Here is a 13,116-nt window from a genome sequence, read left to right as displayed (position 1 = left end):
ATGTATAAATGGCCCACGGGATAAACAGCCTCTTCTCGATAATCAGGGGTTTGTGATTCCCGTAATTACCATGTCTGCTCCTTGGGTTTTTATCAGTAGACAAGAAACTGATGGGAATCCAAGGATCAGCTTTACCCATGAGGGCGCATAACCACCCTGCACAGTTAAGCCTGGGGGATGCTAAGCCTGGTTGGAGGAGGTGGCCGGCAGTGGCCTTGGCCCTGCCTGGGATGACAGTAGGTCTGCAACGCCTGGCCTGAGCACACACCCAGCCAACCACCCACGGGGTCCTAACGCCGCAGAGCTGGGGATGAGGGTTGAGTCAGTGGCCTGTGGGACTTATACAGGCGGGCTCTCGCCTGGACGCGGAGCGCCAGCAAATGAGCCAAGCCAGCGAGAGAGAGAGGGGGGAGCCCTGGAGCGAAGCACTGCCTCCTCACACGGCCTTGCTGGCAACCCTGCTCCCCCGCCCGGCCCCTGCAACCCCTGGTCTGCCTTTACATCTTCCGGAAAGTCATATCCACGTAATCAGACCAAATGCACATTTTTCTGACTGATTCCTTTCACTTGATGCTTTCGAGATTCATCTGTGTGGTAGCAGGTATCACGACTTCTCCCTTTTTATGGTTGAGTTGTACCAGTTGATGGGCATCCGAGTTGTTTCTGGGTTTTGGTTATTATGAATAAGGCTCGTATGAACATCCGCATACAGCTTTTGTGTGGACGGATCTTTTCACTCCTTTTAGGTAGATACCCAGGAGTGGGATTCCGGGGCGGCGTGGGAAGTGTCTGGTTAGCTTTATAAAACGGTGCCAACACTTTTCCAGAGTGGCTGTACCACTTACCACTGCCACCAGCGGTGTGAGAGTTCTAGTTGTTCCGTGTCCCTGTCAACCCCTGGTACTGTTTCAGACCCTGCTCTCTTAATCATTGTGTTTTAATGCCATGGAGTCTCTAAAACTATCTTGATTTCAATTTTTTTTGAAACAACAGTCCAATATACGTTTTATTTTTTTTAAGATCATTTATTTATTTATTCATGAGACACACACACACACACAGAGGCAGAGACACAGGCAGAGGGAGAAGCAGGCTCCATGCAGGGAGCCCGATGTGGGACTCGATCCTGGGTCTCCAGGATCACACCCAGGGCTGCAGACAGTGCTAAACTGCTGTGCCACCGGGGCTGCCCTGTTTTATAGTTTTTTTTTTTTTAATAAATTGATTTTTTATTGGTGTTCAATTTACCAACATACAGAATGTTTTATAGTTTTTTTTATCTGAATTGGCGATCATGCAAAATGATCATTTTATTTTTTTGTCTGGACGTATAGGATTTCCCAGAGTAAACCTAGTCATTTCTCTGTATTTAAAAAATCTTTAAGGAGCCCAAAAGGCAGCATTAACAGCAGAGGTCAAACTCCTCGCTGCCAGCAGGGGGCGAGCATCCCCCACCATAGAACTTCGCTCTTCTCCCTCCGGAGGACTTGGAGCGGTTGCAGGGCTGTCCCTCAGCGGAACAGGGCGGGAGGTGATGTCGATCTTTCCTGGGTGATGTTTGGGGTCGGAGATGTCTCCCCATGGTGGGGACACAGGTGGCTACAGAAAATGAAGCTGCCCCAGACTCTGGGGAGGGGTGTGAGGCTGACTGGTGCTCAGATGTCCTGCATCTGCTGGAAGCTTTGGAAACTCCCAGTGCCCAGGCTCCGCTGCCAACTCAGACCCTGTAGATCAGCATCTGCAGGGGTGGGACCCAGGCTTCAGCATTTAAAAACTCTCCAGGTGACTCCAGTGCGCAACCAAGGCGGTGCACACCTGGGACGGAGGATGGATAGACGCTGCCTCTTAGCTCAGGTGAACTGATGGAGTGAGTGAGGTCACTTGGGTGGGTGTAAGGCCTTCCTACTCTCTAATTTTAGTACATTTAGTACATCTCCCCACCCCCAACCCCCACCCTGGCTGAAGAGAGGGACCTGTTGAAACTGTAGATCTCCAAGTTTCATCTTCAGAGATTTTGACTCAGTAGGTCTGCTGGGGCGATGGTGGGAGGGATGTGAGGGGTCTGAAATCGGCACTTGGTGAGTTCTGCGGGGCTAATCCTGGCATTCCTGGAATCCCACTTTAGGAAACATTGACCTTGGCGGAATCTCAGAAGGGAGAAGACCCAGAACAGAGGAAGTGAGGTGGTGGTCCTGGGCACTGGGGCCTTGGGACTCAGGGCACAGTCAGTGGGCTGACCTCTGGGCAGAGAGGTGGTAGGACACAGGTGACAACAGAGTGGTTAGTGAAAAGTCTTGTGGTTGCTGCAGGTCAGCTCCCTTCTCCCTTCCAAAGCTCATCCCCCTCATGCTAGGGGCCAGGTTCCTGCTGCCAGAGGCCTTCCTCCTGCTGGCCTGGGGATAGAGCCCCTTTCTGGGCTGAGCTTGGAGCCGGCTATGTTCTTCTCTGGCTGCTGGCCCTCTGCGGTGGCCCCTGGCTGGGTGACCTGTTGTGGTCAGTCCCCTGTCGGCCTGCACCTGCCATCCAGCATCATCAGGTATCCCAGCTACCTGGTGGGGAGGGCTGTCCAGGCCAAATCCACGAGGGCCTCTGGAGCAACTGCTGCTGCACGTTGAGCCACGCCATCTGCCGCTGCAGGTCACCCCAGGTGGCACTCAGGGTCCCATCCTTCTTCCTGGATTGGATGGGAACCTGCCTTCCTGCAGGCAGTGCCCAGAGTTGTGTGAGGCCGCCTTTGGCGGCTTGCTCACATTCACAAGGCAGCGTCCTCTTCTGAGGCCCAATGTGCCCAGAATGGTATCCGTTCCTTGTGTTTTCCTTGGGGAGCTGGTGTGCCTTGTGTTTCATGGCTGCTTTATGGTTCTGCCTGCAGTTTGCTCATGTACACGTGTGCGCCCATCTCTGAATGCTTGCTAGGGCCATCGGGTGCCAGGCATATGACAGGTCCTGGGAGCCTACCGGTGAACAGGGAAGCATGATCCCTGCTCCCTGGATGGAGAAGGAAATAGGCCCTTACTGGATAGTCCTCACAGGCAATGTGTGCACCCATGGCCTCTGATATGCTGTTGTGGGCTGGGCCCCACAGAGGAAGGAGGACCCATGGGGCCAGTCCTTGCATGTGGAACCCAAAGGAGGGTTTCTAGAATAATCTGAGATGATAGCAAAGCATTACTCACTCCACCCCCCGCCCCCACCATGCCAAATAAGAGATAAGCCCTGATTAGGAGTTGCAGGCATTTAGTAAGCCCCTACTGTGTTCCAGAGGCTTCTGCTTACTGAGCACTTTCTACAAGTGCTCGATATGCCTTAATGGGTCATTATCCCTCTTCCACGGATGGAGAGCCAGGCCTCGTCCAAGGCCACACAACCAGGAGGTGGTGAGCAGTTCTAGTTCTGTCTAAAGCCTCCTACTGCCAAGACCAAAGGATAGAGAGTTCCAAGCAGATTGGAAATTTCCAGCGTTTCAGGATTTACACAGAAATCTTACAACTCAGGTTGTAAGAAATCTTAATAAAATCTTAATTAAGTGCCTTAATAAAATCTTAGCAAAATAAAAGAAGCAAGGAAGAGGAGTCTAGGGGTCCTAAGGGAAACTTATCTTGCAGATCGGAGAGTGGGGAGGCCTCTGGGCCTGGTTCTCTTGCTCCAGCTCAAAATGCCCTGTGTGGGGCTGGAGCTGGAGTAGTTAGGGCCAAGTGGAGGGGGCTATGAGGGTTTGTACCATTTCATTTGAAAGTGCAGCCAGCCATGTGAGCAAATGGGAGAGTTCTTGTTAAAATGGATGCTGGTTACCCTTGCCTGGCCTGTCCGGGCATGTGGGGGTCACCTACAATGCAGTAGGCCTCCCCAGCGTCCATGGCTCTGGCCTGGCCTCAGAAAACGCTCTGTGGATTGTCAGAGTGCTGCTTGGGGCAGTGTCTCCAAAGGGCAGCAGGGTGTCTTCTGGCCAAATAGTTTCTTCCAGAAGCCAGCGGTCTCAAAGAGTTGGAAGCAGAGAGATGGAACAAGAAGAATCCAGTAAGAACCTTGCCTGCTTCGTAAGGTGAGCAGAGGTCATGAATAATGGAAAGAAATGGAGGCCTCTGAGTCCTGGGAGCTTGGAGAATTTGGGGCCCTGCCCTCTTGAGGAAGGCTCTAGGCCCTGGGGACATTGTTCATGGCCCTGGAATGCTGTGAGGTTAGGGGGATCTCCGTGGGGGAGGCCCCCACCTGCCACTGGGGTGACCTGGAGGGGCCCCAGGGGGGCCCCCTTGCTGTGAGGCCTGGTATGAAAAAGATGCCAAGGGCTTATTGTCATCTGATTCTCCATGAAGGGAGGAGAGGGGGCGGAGTAAGGAGGATAGCCTGCCCTCTGTCCCCATGAATAAGAGATGAGGCCCAAGGAGAAACTCCAGGGCAGGTGCAAGAGGAGACGTCTGATGACCGAGTGGCAGAGAGAGGGGCCAGGGACAGGAAGGCCAGAGATAGGGCACTGAGGTTCTGCTCAAGACAGGGGAGCAGGGGCAAGCTGTGGACACAGGGACCCCAGGTGTGGGCTCTGCTTCACCCAGAGTTGGGGTGCAGGAGGTCAGAGAGGAAAGGCCTCAGGGCCACAAACGTGCAAGGAGGTGGGCACCGTGAGGCTGCAAGTGCCAGGAAGGGGCAGCCGGCAAAATGATGCCCCAGAAGAAAAAGAGGAGAAAGAAAGACATCGACTTTCTGGCCCTGTACGAGGAGGAGCTGCTGAACTACGCCTCGGAGGACGACGAGGAGGAGCTGGGGCATGAGTACTACAAGGCCAAAGGTGCGGCGGCGGGCAGGGCGGTGCACAGGGCCCGTTCCCAAGCTCCCAGGAGGGGTTGCAGGTCCCCACCCAGCTCTGGCCCGGGCACCGTCCCACAGGGGCTGCGATCCATCACCTCAGAGTACCTGGGCGGGCGTTACCCTAGGGTCCCCCCTGCAGTCAAGGCCAGGCGCCCTTCGCCAAGTCATAGGTGCACAGAATAGACTGGAACTGCAGTGCCCACACTCTGGAGACCTGTGCATCCTGACAGCCAATTCCAGCCTGGTCTCCGCCCTGCGGCCCCATGGCCCAGAGCCCCCTGCTCTGCTCAGGTTGTGGAGGGGTGTGGGGAGGAGGCCTCACCCCTCACCACCTGCCCAGTGAGGGTGCGGACGGCTGCCACAATGTGATGGAGAAGGGGCCTGGGGCTCACATGGGGACAGCACTTGCTGCCTTGCACCGCAGGCTTGTCCTTCCAGGTCATCCTCCCCTGGGGTGTACTGAGGCTGCTTCAAGGTGCCCACCTTCTTACCAGGTGACCAGAGAGGGCTGGACTGGGGAACCACGAGTCCATTTTGGCCTGCAGAGGGTTTTTGTTTGGTTGGTTTTCTTTGGTTGTGTTTTTTTGTTTTTTGCCTTTACAATGTTTTGAAAGATTTTGAGGGTGAGTGCCGATGGGCTGTGGACAGCTAGTTTGTCACAGTCCCCCCGCTCCCTATCACTCAGACGGGAGCACTCAGGTCTGTTTCACTCACTGATACAGCCTGCCTGGTCCCTGCAGGCATTAAATTCTCAGGGCTTCCTCCAAAGTGGCTTGCTAGTCCCTAGAAGCCCCAGATTCATTCATTCATTCATTCATTCATTCATTCATTCATCTATCCATCCAGCCACTCATTCATTCATTTGTCCATCCATCCATTTGTTCACTCGGTCATCCTTTCAGTCACCAGATAGCTACTGAATGCCTGCCTGTGCCTTTCCATGGACTTATTCACTCTCCCCTTTCTCTTCCTCTTCTTAACTTTGAAAGCCCAGCTCAGGTCCCCCTCTTCCACGAAGCCTTCCTTAATTCCAGTTCACCATGAGTTCCTTGCTTATATTCACTTCTTTGTTCTGTTGCTTCATGTGAGCCTGGTGTGTTGGGCTTGTAGCTTCTTGAGCCTCAGCCACCCTGCCCCCCATGAAAGCAAGGCCTCCTTTATTTGTCATTGCTCTTCACCCAGCTCTGAGCACAGACCCAGACTCTGAGAAAGTGGTCACCACGTGCAGGCGGTGGCTCAACAGGGGTCCCTTTGCTGGCACGGTGCCCTGGGTGCCTCCCGGGGTGGAGGCAAGGGCTGTGGAGAGGAAAGGTGGGCCTGGAACAAGTGAGGCATTACTGTCTTCCCCCAGCACAGGCACCCCAAACTCAGGCCAGTTAGTGGGGAGGGGCCTGCAGCTGGACATGGTTGCAGGGCCCTTGCCGAGTACCCTCAGCTTCCGAGGTGGTCTACCCAGCCCACGTGGGTACTGGTGAGTATATTCTCAAGCCTCCCGTAGCTGCCACCCTGTCCACTTCTGTTCAGGGGCTCTGCATGCCTTGGTGTGATATCTGGTCCCTCACATGTTTGCTATTCTTTCTACCCTTTTTTACTTCCACGCTCACATTCAATCTTAAAGATGCCCAAGAACGGTCAAGGCAGGAATGATTAGTCCCATTTCACAGGTTACAGGCTGAGGCCCTGGGAAACATAAGTGGGAGAGAGAACAAGAATTTCAAAAATGCTTTGCAAGTCCCCACTTCCCCGCTCAGTGCTGCCACATAGCATGACACACTGAGCACCAGGCACAAGGAGAAGCGCTCCACTCGTATTAACCAATGTAATCTTCACAACCTCCCAAGAAGCAGGTAGAGTTTTTATCTTCTTTCTCAGATGAGGAAAATGAGGCATGGTGAAGCTAAGTAAGTTGCCCCAAATCACAAAGCTAGTAAGTAGCAGAGTCAGAATTTGATTCTAGTTGGTCTGGTTGATGCTTGCTCTGGACTGTGGTAGAAACACTTGGAGGTGAGCAAGCCGAGGTGGGTGCCATCTTGACATTTCTAAGAGATGTGGACCCATGGGCTCTCCAGTCAGGGCAGGACGCTGGCAGGAAATGTGGATGACGCTAATGGTAGTCACACGCCAAACCCTCAGTGTCACTGCTACTCTCTAGAATGACATATTTCCCACCCGCCTTGATCCTGGGTTCTCGTGTTACAGGGAGACTCTTGGTGAGTGTGATGGGAAAGAAGAAGAAGGAAAAGGAGAAATCCTAGGAAGTTTCCCTCTCTGTTCCTCAGGTCACCTCCAGGCTACACTGGAAACCACCAATAGCCAGAGGGAGCAGAGAGGCTCTCTTAGTGCTCTGAGGGAGGCTGAGCCCAGTGCATTGGGCTTCCTGGCTAAGACAGAGCCACGAGGGGGAAGAGAGTGACTCATATCAGAACCTGAGACACAAGGGACCTCAGGAGCCATCCTGCACAAACTTCCAGCCCTGGGACACTCTCCTCTTGTGCATCCCAGACATGGGTTGCCTAGCATCTGTTGGGGGTACAGTATTCCAAGGCAGCCTCCCTGAGAATGCTGTTAATGGGGATAATGGCAGGCATGATGATGGTGCTGTTGATGTTGGCAACGGAGATGATGCTGATGCTGATAGTGATGATGGTGACGATGTTGACGATGCCCATGAAGGTAATGATGATGATGCGATGACTGTGGGGGTGATGATGGTGATGGTGATGATGCTGGCAGTCTACCACTTAAGGAATGCATGTCTTTCATTTGACTGTGGAAGAGTGTCTGTAAGATGAGTTCCCAGAAGTGGAAATGCTGGAGTCAGTGAGAATGAACGTTGGAAATTTTGTTTAATTGATTTAATCTTCTCATAATCCTTCAAGGAAGAAATTATTCCTGCTTCAGAGATGAGGAGATTGAGGCCCTGTAGGAAATTTGATTGAAATCACAAAGCCAATAATAGTAGAAGTGGAATTCAAATATTGGTCAATTTAGTTCCATAGTCTACATCCATTTCATTGATTGATTGATTCATTCACTTGGGCATTCATTCATTCATTCCCCTGGGCAATTATTTATTGTGTCCCTCCCACTTGCCAGGCTCTGTGGTAGGAGCAACACTATGGTGCCAATTGTTCTTTGTGCTGAGCAGTGCACATTGTTAGTTGGGGTCCTCCTCTCTGGAGCCAAACACAACCTTGTGTTTTCTATACGGTATTTGTCCTCCACAAGATAGTTCTTCAGCTATCTGAATTGAGTTTTTAATTAAATTTCTTAAATTGAGGAGTAATATATATATACAGTACAAAACTTTCATAAAGGTGCAGCCTGATGACTTTTCATGTATGTACATGGTTGTGTAATTACCATTCGGATCAGGACATTGAAAATTTCCAACCTCTGGAAAGTTCCTTTACTCTCTTTCCCAGAGGTACCAGCTCTCCTGGTTCTAACAGTTTAGATTAGTTTTTTCCTTTCTTGAACTCCAGACAAACAAAAGCATATAGTAGACACATTTTTGTGTCTAGCTCCACTTTCACTCAACATTCTGAGAGATTTACCTGTTGTTACCTGCTATATAGTTTGTTCTTTTTTATATACTATTGTATTTTATAAATGCATCTTATATTTAACCATTCTATTGTTGGTGGGCATTTGGGTTATTTCTGGTTTTTAGCTATTATGCATAAAGCTGCGACAAATCTCATATATATCTTTTGATGGACACACATACTCATTTCTTTTTGATTTAAAATTAGAATTGCTGAGTCGTAGAGGGGGCATATGTTTAGTTCCTGGTGCTTGTACCAATTTACACTCCCACCAACAGTGTATGAGAGTACCTGTGGTTCCACATTCCTATCAACCCTTAGTATTGTCAGTCTTTTAAATTTTAGCCATTCTGGTGAGTATATTGTAGTATCTCATTATAATTTCAATTTGCATTTCCCTGATGAATAATGATTCTGAGCACTGTTCCATATGTTTATTGGCCATTTGGATATCTTCTATGACATGCCTGTTTAAGTCTTTTGCCCACGTTTCAATTTTATTGAAATAAAATTTTATTGAAATATAATCACTTCAAAAAAAAAGAACTATAATCACTTCATAATAAAATGTGCCTATTGTAAATGTGCTGTTTGATGGGCATTGATAAATGTATACATCTGTGTAACCCTTAGGGCAATCTATATATAAAGCATTTAAATTATCCCCCAAAGTTCCCTGTGCCTCTTTTCAGTCAAATCACCTGTTCCCAACTCTAGGAAACTGTGCTCTGCTTTCTGTTAAAATAGATTAGTTTTTTCTAAAGGTTCGTGTAAACAACACTATAGTGTATAGTGTTTTGTGTTTGACTTCTTTTGCTCAGCATAAGCTGCTTGAGATTCATCTATATTGCATATGAGGGTAGTTCAGTCCTTTCTGTTGCTGAGTAGTATTCCATTGTATGGATATACCACGACTTGTTTATCCATTCTTCTGTGGTTAGATATTTAGGTTGTTTCCAATTTAGAGCTACTGTGAATCAAGTTTCTATGAATATTTGTATGCAGGTCTTTGTGTAGGCATGTTTTTATTTCTCTTGGGAAAATACCCAAAAGTGGAATGTCTGGGTCTTACGGTAAGTGTGTGTTTATCTTTTAAATAATTTGTTGCCCGTTAAAAAAATTAGTGTGGCATCTGCGTTCCTTATTGATTTATGTGAATTCTTTACATGGTCTGAGCATGAGTCCTCTGTTAGATATACGCGTTCCAAATATCCTCTAGTTTGTGGCTTGTCTTTTCATTCTCATCACGGGCTTCATTTCTTTTTTTTAATGGGCTTCATTTTAATTAAGTCCAATATATTAAATTTTTATGGCTCATGAGCTACTTAAGAAGGAGCTGTGTACCTTTGAATCAGCTTTTGAGGGAGCTTCCTCATCCCTCTTGCACCCCAGACTCTTCCCCAAACCATGCATATCCAGACCTCTGTGTCTTCTCTCATGTGATGTGGTCCTGGAATTTCCACCATGCTGTTCATTCTGCTGTGGACATTCAGTTTGGAAACACCACTGTGTATGTGCAAAGCCATGTGGGCAACACTTCAGGTCCTGGAGTTGTCCCAGGGAGGGCTCCAGGGCTTTTGTACAGCTCAGGCACCCTTGTGATGTAGACCACCAAGAATTAAGGATTTGTTTATCACAAGAGACAAGAAGTTGTACAAAAGTACTGCTTCTTTTCTTTCCTCATGGGGCCTCTACTGGGATCTTCATCAGGACCAAGGACTTCAAAAGAAAAGGCATCAACAGCAAATAGCACAGGCCTCTAGAACCAGAAAGTGGGGATATCAATGCCCCTGCTGGGAAGGGAGCCCGACCACGCTCTGCGCTACTCAGCTCTGGGATGGCTCATCCTGAGCCTGTGATGGCAGTGCTCAGGAGGTCAGGGGAGATGAGGGCTCGCAATGTAACTGCATTCATAGAGGGCAGAGAGGAAGGTGGGAGCCAGGTGCAGGCTCTGAAGGCCATGCCTAAGAGGCATCTGGGTGCTGTGCTGGAAAGATCACAGATGAGGTGTCCAGAGGCCCTGGGCTGGGCTCTAGTGTTGACACTGGGTGGCATGTGACCTAGGCTTTCCCCCCTGCCTACAGGTCCCTTACCTGTAGAATGAGCCTGCTGCATTAACTGGGAGGTTTTGGTCTTATAGCAGGACTTGGTGTGGCTGGCTCTGACCCCGGCTCAAAGGCGTGTGGACTATAGCAAGTGTTTATAGAGACCTTGGTGGCTGGGTATCCCCTGCGGGGCTGGCAGGAGCTACGGTTCTCTAAGTCCATGTAGGATTCTGGGTTTTCTTATAAGCCTGTGATCTGTCCTCTTTTCCCCTCCAGTGTACGAGGTGGTCACAGCCACGGGGGATGTTCGTGGTGCAGGGACAGATGCTAATGTCTTCATCACCATTTTTGGAGAGAATGGGCTCTCTCCCAAGCTCCATCTCACCAGCAAGTGAGTACCAACTTGGCCTTAGTGGGATTGTGGCTGTTAGTCGGGACTGACATGGTTCTGGAGCCCAGGGAGAAGACCCATGTGTCAGGTGTACGAAGGGGCGTGGGACCTCTGCTAACGACATTTCAACCAGGGGGGTCAACCTTCCCTAGCTCCCCTGTTGGTTTTTGTGTGAAGTAATGGCCCCTTTGGGTCTCAGAATTCCCAGGAAAATCTATTAGCTGTCCCTTGATGTGGGAGAAGACAATCAGGAGCAGGAACCCTGGGTCTGGGTCCAGCTTTGCCATGTGGTTGCCATGTTACTTTGGCCAAATCTCTTTGCCTCCTTGGCTTCCTCAGCTAGCATCTGGGAGTGATCATCCCCCTTTTACCAAACTCACAGGGCAGTTGAGAGGTGGAAACAAAATCATGCATTCAAAGGAGCCGGGAGTTTAAAATGCTCTGGACCTGTGTCTCTCCACGGGTGACACCATGACCCACCACCACATGACACCTGCGTGCCAGCAAATGCACACTTGAGTCAGCCATATGGACTACTTGTGTGTGTGCTAGTGCCTGTGTGTTCGTGCAAACGTGCTCTGTGTGTCTGTTTTTGTGTATGCCTGTGTCCTCCATGTCATTTCTAATCCACTGACAGTAGGGGCTGCTGCCTCTTTATTTTGATCCTCTCCCCCAACCGCACACGTTGTACACAGACATACCCAGTGCAAAATATGGGGATGCTTTAGCAGAGTTCTACAATTCCAGAACTGTCCAGGGGCTGCAGCAGTGCTCTAGGCAGCTGGTTTTCAATCTGTGCTGCATGGAACCAGGGATCAGTCAGCTGGTTCCGAGCCCTACTGTGCCCCCCATCCTTCCTTCCTCCAGAGCAGCTTGACTTATGGTTGTCTTGCCCATTGAGTTTCTGAGTCAGATTTTGTTGGCGCCAAGAGTTCTCTAGCCAAGGAAAATGTGAAAAACCACTAAATTTATTTCAACTCATTCATGGGGAGACGGAGGCCTAGAGAGGAGCAGAGATTAGCTCTGAGTCATGAAGCTTCTAGATGGTAAAGCTGGTCCTCAGACCCCAGGTCCTTGATGTGGACATGTCCTCCAGCACAGGCCCTGTGGCCCAGAGGGTATGTGGGAGCCCCTGCAGCCTCCTGAGCGTCCGGGTTGTCACCTCCCCAGGGGGAAGCGGGTGTGGAGGGTGGAGTCTCAGGGGGAGCTGTGGAGGGGTGGGGCCCCCAGATCAGGACATCCTGAACACCGTGCTCCGTAGACTCATCTGGCCTGTGTCCCAGGTTAACCCCGAACAGGCTGCGGTGTACATGTGGCCTCACTGAGGCAGGCATAACATCCTATTTTGTCCGTTTCTGCAGAACAGGGTACCCACCTTCTTGTACTGCTTACCGTGTGCAGAGTGACTGGCTTGCGGAGCTCTTTCTCTCCAGTAATGTGGGCACGGTAAAGAGAAGACATGAAATGACCATCCTCTTTGCCATGTCACTTCCCCCAAGCACACTATTCTAGGGAGAAGCCACTAAGCTCAAGGGAAATCAGTCAGGGTGTTTCTGGAGTCCCTAACCTGCCTCTTTTAAATAAAAAGAACCATTTTCTCCTTTTCTGGTGGTTTCTTGCTGTCTTTCAGGCTTTCTTGCACCTATAGTCCCCTTGTTCTTTCCCCCCTCACCATTTTCATTTGTCCAAATAGCCTCCCGGAAAAGCCCCGGAGTCACTCTCCTAAACCAGCGTGAAGGTTTGTCACTGAGTCCCCGTTCCCGGGAGCGTGAATTTCAGCCTTCCTCCTCAGTGGGGAAGGGAAGACTGCATCATGGCAGAGCGAGTGTCAGGGCCAGGAGGGCTCCAGGTGTCACATGTAGGTCAGTATCTCCACGCAAGCCCCACGGACAGAGATCACCACCTGCTTCTTTGTGACTCTGCGGCTCTCTCCCGTACCTATGTCATGCTCCAGGTCAGGCAGTGGGGGCACAGGTCAGGCCAGGATCCAGGTTAGGCTGGCCTGAGGGGCACTGCAGGAGCCCAGGGAGAGTGGGTGCTTTCAGAGTCAGGGCTCATTTTGTGGCCTCAGTGGTAGGTCCTGGGAGGCTGGGAGGTGATGTGCAGAGGGATGCCAGGTGGAGTGGACAGTGAGTGGAGGGTGGCTTCATCAGCCCCATCCTTCCCCCAGCTCTTTGCAAACAGCTGGAGCTCAGTAGGTTATGCTGTCAGGGCAGCCGCAGTGGGACTTCACAGGGAAGGGCACATGATCTGGGCCTCGGGGAGGGAAGAAGACTCCGATGAGAGAGGGCCCCGAAGAGGGTACTTTAGACCACAGGGAACAGTCTGT

The 13,116-nt window shown here is 50.5% G+C and overlaps 1 protein-coding gene across 1 annotated transcript in view; it reads left to right on the top strand.

Annotated features, from left to right (window-relative positions):
• The first annotated feature begins 2,028 nt into the window (after window positions 1-2,028).
• LOXHD1 (lipoxygenase homology PLAT domains 1) overlaps window positions 2,029-13,116 on the top strand; it is a 167,089-nt gene continuing 156,001 nt past the window's right edge. Inside the window, exons 1-2 of the mRNA XM_072829473.1 lie at window positions 2,029-4,783; window positions 10,673-10,787. Of these exons, the coding sequence (XP_072685574.1) occupies window positions 4,654-4,783; window positions 10,673-10,787 (245 nt within the window). The 5' untranslated portion in view covers window positions 2,029-4,653. The remainder of the gene's footprint in view (window positions 4,784-10,672; window positions 10,788-13,116) is intronic.

This window comes from Canis lupus, chromosome 6 (assembly GCF_048164855.1).
Source record: "Canis lupus baileyi chromosome 6, mCanLup2.hap1, whole genome shotgun sequence".
NCBI classification, from domain to species: Eukaryota; Metazoa; Chordata; class Mammalia; order Carnivora; family Canidae; genus Canis; species Canis lupus.
The sequence above is the reverse complement of the archived record's forward strand: the minus strand, read 5'-3'. Positions and strand labels throughout refer to the sequence as shown.